This window comes from Mytilus californianus, unplaced genomic scaffold (genome assembly GCF_021869535.1).
Source record: "Mytilus californianus isolate M0D057914Y unplaced genomic scaffold, xbMytCali1.0.p SCAF_7, whole genome shotgun sequence".
In the NCBI taxonomy this organism is placed as follows: Eukaryota; Metazoa; Mollusca; class Bivalvia; order Mytilida; family Mytilidae; genus Mytilus; species Mytilus californianus.
The window spans coordinates 81,995,976-82,009,536 of NW_026262723.1; the positions used below are offsets into that span (position 1 = coordinate 81,995,976).

General features: G+C 31.4%; 1 protein-coding gene across 1 annotated transcript in view; it reads right to left on the bottom strand.

Annotated features, from left to right (window-relative positions):
- The window catches only part of LOC127710269 (ubiquitin carboxyl-terminal hydrolase 31-like), a 28,768-nt gene extending 15,228 nt beyond the window's left edge, over positions 1-13,540 (bottom strand). The window contains exons 1-6 of the mRNA XM_052216045.1: positions 12,575-13,540; positions 10,237-10,557; positions 7,907-8,100; positions 7,158-7,275; positions 3,178-3,281; positions 2,364-2,444 (exon numbers count right to left, since the gene is read on the bottom strand). Of these exons, the coding sequence (XP_052072005.1) occupies positions 2,364-2,444; positions 3,178-3,281; positions 7,158-7,275; positions 7,907-8,100; positions 10,237-10,557; positions 12,575-13,414 (1,658 nt within the window). The 5' untranslated portion in view covers positions 13,415-13,540. The remainder of the gene's footprint in view (positions 1-2,363; positions 2,445-3,177; positions 3,282-7,157; positions 7,276-7,906; positions 8,101-10,236; positions 10,558-12,574) is intronic.
- Between the last annotated feature and the right edge of the window lie 21 nt (positions 13,541-13,561).

Here is a 13,561-nt window from a genome sequence, read left to right on the forward strand (position 1 = left end):
TACTTGCATTTGTAATGAAAATATTTAATGTATGGATATTCCACTTTTTGTGCTCAAGTTAGAGTGGCTGGCTTAGGGACGACATCAAAAGTTCAATGTAGGATAAAAAACTTAATTCACATAGTTTTTTCACTGACCCCCCCACCTCCCTCTTAACTTAATTTGGGAAAAATTGATTGACCAATATGGGCATATGCTTTTCAGAGTATACTTTTTGTGTCATGTGTCCTGTTTTTCCTCAACAATGTATTTTTGTTCTGTATATTGATTTGACTTGGACATCACTTTTAAAAAATATTGGAAAAAATTGTATTTTTAGTATGCATCAAAAAAGGCACTTTAAATTATAATTTTATAAACACTACAGTCAGCATGGATTCTGCATTTTTCATCTGCCCACTATTGGCATTGATAAATAGTGGGTTTATAGTTTTGATTGTTTTTGTTTTTTTTCTCAAAGGAATATAAAACAGTTCATTGTTTCATATAAAATATATGGCTTTAAACTAAATAGTGGTCCATTGAAATGTATGGTGATGACAGGGCAATGCATTTGTGGCAACTCAGGAGAGAGGGAAAATCACAATCCCAAATGAATGTAGTGAATGTTATAATGATATGATCTATTATGTAATTTCTATTCAATGTTTGTTGACCACTGTCATATTTTTCTGCTATCTCAAAAAATTCTGTATAACTTTCAAATTTTTATTAATTGAATTTATATTTCAGTTTTCATTTTAATAATTAAATAATAAACCCAATTCTTAGAAAATTTTATAGTTTGTTTTTAGAATGCCACCATGCCGTGTGGACCAAAACAATCTGTGTTGATCTGTATATGGTTTCATATCATTCAAAATTCACGGTCGATAAAGCGTTTGAACGACATAGATGCTATCATTAATTTCGACCCAATACTTTCGGCCAAAAATTTGCTTTCTGGTACGATTTGTTGGCTTTCATTTGGTTTTTAAAGTCCAAACATATGTTAGGACCGAACTTGAATCCGTATTTTCCAATCCAAAAATCGATGTCTGATAACAAAACTTGCAGAGATTTTTACCCCCACCCCCAAACTATTTGAATTAAGTTTTTTATCCTACATTGAACTTTTGATGTTGTCCCTTACATCATCAATAGAATAGAGAATGGAAACAGGAAATGTGTCAAAGAGACAACAACCTGACCAAAGACAAAAACAACGACCACCAATAAGTCTTCAAAACAGCGAGAAAATCCAGCACCCAGACGCGGGCTTCAGTTGCATGTAAAACTGATTTCACTCAATCATATTTTGTGAATGTATCAAGTCATGCTATCTGGACCATGTGTTGTTTGTTGTTGTTTTTCTGTCTATTTTTTTTACAGTATCAACACACTAGAGATAGTAATTATGTTTTCACATTGTTTCAGGTTGATTGTTCATGTTTAAAAATATAACTATTATCTACAGTATTTTGTTTGTTAATACTAAACTTCCCAAAATATTTTTTTCATTCATACTTGTTTCCAGTTAATTTTGTCTATCAATGATTTGTTTATGCTTCATGCTCTGTTGTCATTGCAAAGTACAAAATAGTTCTACATTTAATTGACCTATAGCTTTGAACTGCTGCATAATAATATAAACTGTTATCACAGAGATATGTCTCGCCTTTTTGTAATTTTGATAATGCAAATGTTGAAATTAAAATAGCAATACTTTAACATGTAAGTTATGCAAATATTCAAATTCAATGAACCATGACTTGAAATGAGATGTGCCAATTCTAATACAACTGCATACCAAATACCATTGACTTATACTTGCAAATGACAATAAATTTGCATACCAAATATCATTGACTTAACATTAGCAGTTCATCTTAAACTTATCTAATCACAAACTAATACATGTAAACTAAGCAAAATTTTCAAAGTCAATAGACCATGACTGAGGGGGCGAGGCCAAACATTCTCCATGGAAATGAGATGTGCTAATGCTTATACAACTGAATACCAATTAACATTGGCCTACCACTAATGGTTCCCCTTGAACTTAACTTATCACAAACTAACACATGTAAACTAAGCAAAATTTTCAAAGTCAATAGACCATGACTAAGGGGGGCAGAGCCAAATAATCTCCATGGAAATGAGATATGCCAATGCTTATACAACTGCATACCAAATATCACTGACCTACCACTAGTGCTTCCCCATAAACTGACCTAATCACAAACTAATACATTGTTGACGCCGCCACCGCTGCCGGAAACAGCATACCTATGTCTTGCTTTTTGACTCCGTCAAGGCAAGACAAAAATCGCTATGCCTGATGATATACAATTTTGTGTAAATTTGTTATTAAAATAAGATACCTTGATTGGACTGCAGGTTCCCATTCAGCCACAAGTTTGAGATGCTGAGGTCCATACTCATCTCTGCACATAGACATTGCCCTGTTAAAATATAATCTTAAATGTGCATACATGTACGGGTATGTAGTGAACTAAGTAATTGGTTTTTGATTAAATTTGTCTGCGGCATATTTACCCTTTTGTAATGAAATCTGAATTGAAATATTTATTTTATGCATCAATTAGTTCTTGTCCCGAATTTGCTAGAAATATTTGCCACTGGACGATAAGCAAACTTCAACCAAATTTTTTTTTACGACTGATCAAAATTTTTCTAATAATTTATGTGTTCTCATTGTCCGATTATTTTTAATTTTCTGCTGATTCTTTGAACTTTTCATGTTTAATCTGTAACTTTCACACACTTTCTTAAATATAAATAACATTTCCAAAATCAGCATTGTGAAGGAACTATGAAAATCATGCTGAATCATTTCTTATCCCTTATTTTTTATTGTACAAAGGAAAGCACCTTTCTTCACCAATATTCAAACTTAATTCTAAACATTCTCAAAAAATCTCTCAGATCAAAGTTATAATAACAGTTTACTTTTATAGCAGAAACATAAAATTATTCAACTTGGTGATGTTTGAATAACCAAATGTCCTTATTTTGATATTCTCGAAATTTCTTCATCAATTACATGCACTGATATACATTAACAAATTATAATTTTAATTTTAAACCAAAAAAAACACATTTGGATGTTGAGACATCATCCAAACATATACCTCATTTGCCTGTTACTTTTGTATATTTTATTCCATTCCTTACCTGTCCACCAGATTTGTTAACAATGGCATTTCCACATCCTGTTGTAAGTACCCCTTACCAGCACTGCCATCAACAACTCGGATTTTAAACAAAATACCTAATTTCTGTAACATAAAATATATATTTTAGAATACTAGCTTTTTAACAGTTCTAAAGTAAATTTGCAACTGACATATATATGTAAGACTCACATCCATGGAAGGTTCCAGATCTATGTCAGATATCAAATCTATGGTAAATATGATGTCATGCCATCCTAAATCTATGGCAGATTTTTTAGAATCCAAATCTTTGGCAGATTTTCTATAAATGGATGACCAGTCAGTACATATCTGACTAAAAGAGAGTGAAATGAGGTGCTCCCGAAGCCGGTAGGAAGTAAAAGTCAGTATAAGAAATATGATAAGCAGGGGTTCAAATTAGTGGTGATTCGAGGTCTATGACATTCCATTTACGAGTTCAGACCTTCCTGCTGGTAGTTAGTTACACCTGATTGACTTTCGTATTTTTGCAGGTTACAACTAGATGTGTCGAGACGACACGAATGGCCCCGTCTCAAAAAGTTGAAAAATCTGCAATTTCAACAACACATGTGGACACAAACATGCATAGTATCCAGCTCTCAAGACCAATACTAGTTAATGAAAAATTTTCTTGATCAATGAGTAGTTAAATTTCAAACTATCAGCAAACAGGAAGTGGATGTACTGCAGATCAAACAAGATGTGTTGAAACGACATGAAAATCAGCATAGCAGAACTGAACTTAAACTTGATCTGTTTCACATCATGGTTAACTCATATACCAAAAATCAGCCCAATATCTGAAGGCGTTTAGAAAAAAAGTCCGGATAACTGTTATTTTCACCAATTTATCAAAGTCCAAAGTCCGTAATTTCGGCAAAAATTAGCAGAGTGGAACGAAACTTAAACTTGATCTGTAACTCATCATGGTTTACTCACATACCAAAAAAAAAAGCCCAATATCTGAAGGCGTATAGAAAAAAAGTCTGTATAACTGTGATTTTCAACAACTTATCAAAGTCCAAAGCCCATAATTTCAGCAAAAATTAGCAGAGAGGAAAGAAACTTAAACTTAATCTGTAACTCATCATGGTTAACTCACATACCAAAAATCAGCCCAATATCTGAAGGCGTTTAGAAAAAAAGTCTGTATAACTGTGATTTTCACCAATTTATCAAAGTCCAAAGCCCATAATTTCGACAAAAATTAGCAGAGGGGAACGAAACTTACACTTGATCTGTAACTCATCAGGGTTAACTCACATACCAAAAATCAGCCCAATATCTGAAGGAGTTTAGAAAAAAAATTGTGTATGATGGTTTGTTGCGGAATGACGGACAAGGGTAAAACTATATGGCCCTGACAACTTTGTTGAGGGGCCATAAAAATTTTAAAACCTAGTAATTTATGTTGTGTTTGCCTAAATTCTTCACAATTGATTTGAAGTGCAGTCAAGGGACTAGTCATCGTACAAGATTCCCGGAGATTCAGGAATATATGTAATATTCAAACATAATTAGTAAACAGTATTTTTGGTTTTGGGGTGATCTCTTCCAAAAGAAAACCTGATGAAACAGGTGATACAGCAGGGCTGATGGATGAAATGCAGCCCGAAAGACAGGATCTGACTAAAGACCAAAATATGATAGGGAAAAGTGAAAAACGTAAATTTTTCAATGATTCAACTGGTTTATCCCACATACAGTGAAAGAGTGTCCTGGTTTTTTGGACAAAAATTGCCCCAATAAAAAATCATGAAACTACCTTACAGCATCTAGCTATCTTGCCAAAAAAGCAGTGTTTAAAAGAAACTGACCCCCAAGTTTGAAAACAAAGTCAAGCTGTTATCTGACATAAAGTTAGTCCAGTGTGTTCTCAAGCATCGATTGAAACCAGATCAATAAAAAGTGTACAAAGTGTTATTTTTCACAGTGTATAGTGTTAGGATAAAGGAAAAGTCTTTCTGACTGAACTTATTTGAGAAATCCTGAAAAAAAATGATGTTGATGTAGAAAGATATGATGAGTGCTTTGGAATGGTAAGCATATTCTGTTTTTACAAATTGATTTTCAATTAAATTTGACCTTCTACAAGTCAAGGAGGACCTTTTTTGTATTTTTGGCCAAAGGTCCTGGACCTTCCATTGCCTAAAGTTAATTTGAACCCCTGATAAGTACATCAACAGGAGCATACAAATGAATCCATAACCATTTGTGAAATGGACACTTAATAATGGTCAGTTAAATTGTGATGGCGACCATAAAATTTCTTAAGTGAGGAAATATTATACACTGATACAGACTTAAGGTGTGAAATGATGTGCCCGGGAGAATAAGCATTTCTTACTCTGTGCACTGCACCTGTTTAACACAGTCATTTAACAAACTAGCCAAAATGAAAGTCCCTTAACAAACCAAAATGCAGTTTGTATAAACAGATATTCAATGAGTTTTGCCCTCATTAGCGGCGGCAACAACATAATATGATGTTATTTAATTGTGATGTTACAGGTTACACTTTTTTCGTGGAAATTTTTTTAATCTGCAATAGATTTGGAGAAAAAAAAATTGCCATAGATTTATGATTTGTATGGTGTTTGTTACGTCATATTTGCTATAGATTTGAAATCTGCCATAGATCTGGAACCAACCATAGATTTGAGTCCTACATATGTTTATTGAAATATAAATGCAATATAAGAAATGTGAAACAAAATTACCACTTATAAGTAGATAATGACTAAAATGATCAGATTATACAGATTGTTTCTTTAACCATAGAGGATGGTGTAAAATTCACATACAAGATCTTATAATGGGAGATAACCCACCTTTATTGGAATTTCTGCATCTTTCTTTGCTCTTTGCTTATTCCTTATTTTTCTGAGATACAATTCTTTTCATAAATAAATGGTTACTTGCTTGAGCTCACATTTTCATTGTTTGGAATTCAATAATGATGTGACATTTATTTGCCATTCTCTGTTTTTGCTATTTTAAAATAATGAATAAGAACAACTCTGGAGATATTTCACTACAAAAACTGCTTTGATAACTGAAAGGGCCTTAGAAATACACAGAGTCTGAACAGGGATTTCCAATATTCAGACTAACATGGATTGTCTGTGTGTTTGCACACAATCAAACTGTTGGAAAACAAACATATTGCATTACATGTTATTTGCAACCTCTTAAGCCCAAAATTGAAATAAAGTCTTTTGAATGCCATAAAAAAAATTTAAACTAGACACTTAGGATGATTGTGTCCTAGTTTGGTTTCAATTGCCAACGTGATTTCAAAACAAAAACAAAAATGAAAAAAAGGTTAAAGTCAGATGAAAATTGATAATGGACAACAAGTAATTACAAGAGTTCACATTGGCTTGAGGCCATATGAGTTAAAACAAAACATGTATCAACTAAAAATTGTGAGGAAAACAGCTCTTGGAAATTAATTTTTTACTATATATATAGATTTTTAAGGTTGTCTTATTTGTGCAACAATTAACATGTATATAGTGATATGCTTTTATCCTCATTTGATAGCACTTGTTTATCATAGTTGTATTGATTTTGTATAAACCTTGAAGGAAAATTTGACCTTACGATTTGTTTATAACAAACTGCAGGCAATAATCCATTTTAATCAGATTACATACACCATAAATAGATTTTTAATGTGAAAGCTGACATCAATCCAGCTTAAAGAAGCAAAGAAAATATAAAATAATTCTTACTATGAAACATCAGGATTTCAATATTTTATTAATGATAATTTATTTATCTTTGAGTCATTTGGAAAATAAATATCGTTCATGAACATATTTATTTTTAACAATCCTATTCTTTAAGTAATGGTAAAGAAAGAAAAGAGAACAAAATAAATTTTTCAGAATCTTACAATATTTCTCCATTCTAGTATTAAAAGTTTTGTAAATACAATATGCAAATAGCTACCTGAGATAATAAACCGTCCTTTACACAATCTGTCATATGCTTCAAGATTTCTCTTTGTAATGTTTTGTAGTCAATATCTCTGTCAACTTTCAGAACTTGAGGTGGACTGAATCTAATGCTGCAAGGATAATGTTATGTTCAAAATCATTAATTCCAGGACAATAAAATGCTTCTGTTAAAAGCATAAATGAAGGTATACTTTTATGGTACATATTAATATTGAAAATTCCTTCGGAAAAATAACACAAACTAAATTGCAGGGAATAAATTCATACATATTCTGATACAGTTTATATCAAATTAAGTTTCTTTTAGTAATCACCTCTGAAAAATTATTACTAAATAAAACATGTCTAATTCACACACATGGTTTTGATGACAATCATTTGACAGCACAATTCTTATATTAGTTTACAGCATGACCCATCATGTTTACATAAAGTTTTGAACGGCTCCGGATTCAGAGCTTTATTTTATTGACACAGACTATATTATGACCTCTAAATGTGTTTTCATTGAGTTAATTTTGCATCTTTAGGTTAAGCATCACATTGACATGTACCCCACAATCCTCCATGTCACATTTACTTCTCATCAAAACATAATTTGTGATTTCGTTATTATAATGAATAAAAGGTATATGCCTATAAGATCATAAACCCCATGACAAAGAAACCTAAGATGATATCTATACATGTAGACTATATGTGCAGAAACTGTCATCACTTATAAATCTAATGTATAATTACTATTTAATAGGAGCTGATTCTCTAATGGAATGCACAACAATCAGCTGAAGGTATGGTGACTCGGTACTCTTTGATACTGGTAAAGGTAATGTCTCTATAGCACAGATAATCTCTGTCTCAGAAATATCACTAATTGGCTGGTCATCACTAAATGTACATCTAAATCCATCCTCTTGAATCTGACAAAGGACAAGCTGAAACACACACACATACACATTTTAATATCAAATGTTCATCCTCTTTAAACATAAAGGAGACAAAAAAATATGTATAGAACCATCATAAAACAGACAAATATGTATAGAACCATCATAAAACAAACAAATATGTATAGAACCATCATGAAACTGACAAATATGTATAGAACCATCATGAAACTGACAAATATGTATAGAACCATCATAAAACAGACAAATATGTATAGAACCATCATAAAACAGACAAATATGTATAGAACCATCATAAAACAGACAAATATGTATAGAACCATCATAAAACAGACAAATATGTATAGAACCATCATAAAACAGACAAATATGTATAGAACCATCATAAAACAGACAAATATGTATAGAACCATCATAAAACAAACAAATATGTATAGAACCATCATAAAACAGACAAATATGTATAGAACCATCATAAAACAGACAAATATGTATAGAACCATCATAAAACAGACAAATATAAAAAGTACAAACTATGCATAAAGGGAAAAGCAATAATACATAGTTTGATGTATCAATATTCAATATTTCCCAGATTAGTTCAAATTGTTTGTTTGATCTTTACATTTTTAACATGTTTCAATTTGGTTTCCACTGCTATTAATTAAATGCCCTTATGCAAGTCAAAAGATTTTTTTTTTTTAGTTTTACCAACTTTCTGCTGGTTCTCATTTCCTGTCAGTTATTTTACAATACTTTAATCTTCAGAATGAGTAGATTCTGTCTGAGTACAGTCAGGTTGTTGTTTTAAATGCTCAAGTATCTTATACATAAAAACCTAAGGAGATTTTAATATTCATAATGTGATAATCCTTTTAATAAATCATATTATAAGCAAAATGGAGACAACTCAAAATGTTAAAACAGATGATCTATAAATAGACGTCCAAAAGGGAATTTACATGTACGTCAATAAATTATATCCATTACATTTACACGTTTTTACTTGAGATCATTCAAATGAAATAAGTGATGTTTGCAATGGGTTTGTCCATCTGTCTATTTAGTCCCGTCATCAGAACTCTTTTCATTCTATGTTGCATTTTTTTACTGTTACCAGTAAATACAAATGTAGTTCTATTCCTATAACCAAGTGTAGATATGCAACAATGTTTCTTTATACTGAATTTCTCAAAATGATTCCTATTTTAGCAATGAATATGTAAAATTGATATTGGGGATCTGGTTTTTAGAAATCCTGTTTCAGTTATTGCTGCTGGTCTCAAACAGTTATATATTATTTTGCTTAACCATATGTAGATGTACATGTACTTGTACAATTAACTTTTAATTTACTAGCTCCAATTTTCTGCAAAGCTGGTGCAGCACATTTTTTTACCAAAACTGAAGAGGAGTTTTGCAGACTTGATTTAGTAATTGGACATTTTGAGGTAACTATTGGCCCCCATACAAAAATTAAAAAATCTTATTGCATATAAAATTTAAGCACATGGGGGGAGACAATTCTATATAACGAAAAAATAATTGCAGATCAAAAAATTTCATTTTTTAGTTCTGCAATTTCTGTTTTATTTAATGTATGATTGATAAAAGTCATACATTGTTAGTGTTTAAATTGTAAGGTTTTGCTAAATAATTGAAACATCTTATTCTAGTTAAATTGCTAGATAAAGGATTTACAATGTTTCACACGTAAAAAAAAAATACAGCAGAAATGGATGTGTATAATGTGGAATAAAAATTCAGCAATTTTCCATTTGCAAAGGGGCATAACTCTAGAATGATTAAAGTGGCACCACCAAAATTCAAAATTGAACTGTGTTTTGTGGTAATAAGCATTGTGTATAAGATTCATAACATTTGGTTGAGGCAAACTTAAGTTAGAGAAAGGAAACGAAAAATTCAGCAATTTTGCCATTTGTAAAGGGGCATACATGTAACTCCAGAACAGGAAAAGTGACGCTACACAAATTCAAACTTGATGTGTTTTGTGGTTATAAGCATTGTGTATAAGTTTCATAACATTTTGTTGAGGCAAACTAAAGTTAGAGAACGGAAACCAATTTTGGGACGTACAGAAGGACAACGGTAAAACTTAATGCCCCCTCCGCTACGACGGGGGCATAAAAAACATTTAACTACCTGTGAAACTGCTATCTTTGTATTTTCTGCAACAGTTTCTCTTAATTCTCTGACAGTATCTTGGAAACAAATTTCTACACCAACTTTAATTTGTTTTGGGTCTCCATCCAGATAGACAATTGTAACAAATACTGGTCTTTTAGTTTTGTGAGGCAATGGCAGAGACAAGCAGAGGTAGCTTTCAAATGTGTTACTCTGTTTACTACAATTGGCACACTGTAAAGATGACCTATATAAAGCCTGGAACATGTTGTACATAAAACATCCATGACTGTTCGCAAGGACTTCTTCTGCAAGTGATTCATCTGAAGAATCTTTTCCCTGTAACATAAAAATAGTAAATATAAATGTACATTTTACATGTGCGTTAAAAAATATATGTACGAAAATCTGAGCTAGCCAATATTTTTTTCTTGTTTATTAAGCACCTTCACTTGAACGTTCTATGTTCAAAGTACAACAGAGGTCTTAACACAAAACAAACAAGTTGTGTGTCATATATTTTTTTGTTTACTCACTTACAACACATTCTTTCAAATCAGATTTAATCTGAATGTTAAATTTCATTTAAAAACCCTTTTTCCTTTTATTATGTCATGCATATTAAATGTACATGTACATTGCAGATTTTGACTGTCAATGATACAATCTGAACAAATATTACATACAGTATACATTATTGTACATGTACCCAAACATGTATTAAAATGAAAATACAAAAAAAAGTCCTTTTTAATGAAAATCATTTTTCTAATTAAATAAAAAAAAAAGGTTTTTATAATAAGATTTCATTTCTATTTTCATTTTACTTAGTGAATACACACATACATTGTACAATGTAGATACACACACACTTGTATCAATGTAAACAAATAGTTCTGTGAGATTTCTGTTTGCAAATTTATACAGTTGTAAGTTCCATTAAATTAAATTTTAATCCAAACAAACAATTTCAGTAAAAGTTTCTTTTTTCGCCAACTGCTGTTAAGGATTATGTACCCTTGTGTTGGCTCAATGCTAAATCCACAGCCTTTCCCCTTGTACTCTCATATTTGGCAATTTAATACTTGATAGATAGATGATAATTGCATGCCGTGCTAGCAATGATTTCCTTAAAACAAGTTTATAAATTTAGATATTGGTTAAAACAAATATAAAAATGGACCATATCAAGTACACCTTTTAGGGTGCCCTCGACTTTAGTGACGCAGCACGAGGTGTTTTGGAATTTAAAGGTTTTTTATGACTTTTTGTAAACAATAAACGCTAGCTGATCATAGAAAAACAAGTAAGTAATCTATGTTTAAAATTTTATAACAAAAATCTCTGTATTAAAGTCTGTGGATTTTCTACAAAAATCTTGGTTTTATTTTCACCAAATTCTCTTTTCCTACTAAATGCAATTAAACTATAAATAATAATGCGTTGCATGAAGTTTCCCCTTGATATATGTATAAAATGGTCCATCTCTTTCATTCATTATCTTTGCTGTTTTTATACTATTGAAGATTGAAAATTTCGTAATTGACAGGCCACAGAAGGGGTTATAAACCTTAATTTTGAAAAATTTAATCTTCAAAAAGATCAACTGATATACATGTACATGAATAAGCTAAGAAACTTTGGTTGACAGCTGGGTTATGTGTATATAGAAACAGTGCTTTGAATAACCAGGAACTTGCATTGTAAATTTGTTGTAGATGTTATTCTGAAAGAATTAATGGTAAACCAATTGAAATTGACTTATTGAACCAATGCCTGAAATTTAATTGCCATCAAAATGTGTTTTGATTATAACGATACTGTGTGCAAATGAAGATATCATACACATTAAATAAAAACAATTTCACACTATACTGTAAAAACAGGTACAATGTAAGTCTCATCTGCCCTGCAGCAAAATCAAAAACAGAAATTTGATTAACTGCCATATTACTATGTACATGTACATTTTGTATACAGAAATTGATAAATCACTTATCAAAAATGTCCAAACATCAGCTGATTTGACAATTTAAATAATGATATTACTTTTGTACATCAATTTTTTTTTAATCTAAAATTCTAAATTAAAAAGACATGTGGTATAACAATGGGTGCCTTGATTGGCATAAAGAGTAAATTAGGTCTTGAGTTACATGTACATGCATTCTAATTCCAATTAAATGTACACTGAAATGTAATTCAAAGTCAGACTTATGAAAGTTACAAACATGTCCAATGAACATGCATACATGTTTGTACTTCTTACAAAATAAAATGGAAAAGTAATACCCAAGTTTTGACATTCATGACAAAAATTATTATATTAAACATAAACATAATTTTGAAAATGAACCTTGGTTGATTTATGCTTCTTCTTTGTTGTTAAAGCAAGTTCTTCATTAATGCTGTCTAGCAACCACAGAAGAAATTCTTGAGCATCATGCTGAGCTGAACCTTTGTATTGACTGTTGTATTTTCCAACAGTACTCTTAAAAGAACTTGATATATCAGGAGAATAATTATTTGACCATAAACTTTCTAATAGTGTCCCTAGTTGTTCAGTTAAATCACTTTTACTGTTGCTGAATTTCTTAGAAAAGCCTCTGGTCTTCAAGTCATTTCTGTGTTGCTTTGCTGCAAAATACCCTGTTATAGCGTCAGTATTACTAAGGCATTGTAGAACTGCATTCATAAAACATGTATTGCCATGGTTTTGAATTCCAACTGTTCCTGGACACACCTTCCATGGCAAAGTTACAGTCATAGGTCTAGTAATAAGGGGTCTTGAAGTAGAATCCGATACGCGCTTAATAGTTGCACCAGAATCTGTCTTTATGCCATCATTTACATGAGGATTATAACCTCCCTTTGCTCCATTCATATCCTGTCTCACATCAGTTGATGAATGACTATGAGCAGAACGACGAATACGACTAACCAACTTTTTAACAGACTTAAACAATGGTTTATTACGACGCTTATCCTTAGTCTGTAACGTAAAATAACCCTTTTCACTACTTATTATTTCCTCATCTGAGTTTATTTGATCAGATAGACGGTTTCCAAAACTTCTACTAAAATTTCTGTGGTCTAGGGTCAATGAATGGTTTCCACCATTTTGTACTACTTTTTCATCTAAAACATCACTTTCAGAGGAAGCTCTCTGTCTTCCTCCTGGAATATTTTCATTCATAATACACTAAATTAATACAGATTGTCAACAGACGCGAATGCGTCACATTAAAAACATTGGTTGTTGATTTCCTGTTCGCCATGATTGATTCGTCTGTAAAAATTCTAACCTAAAAACTCATACGCCGAACGACTGTGATACGATTCC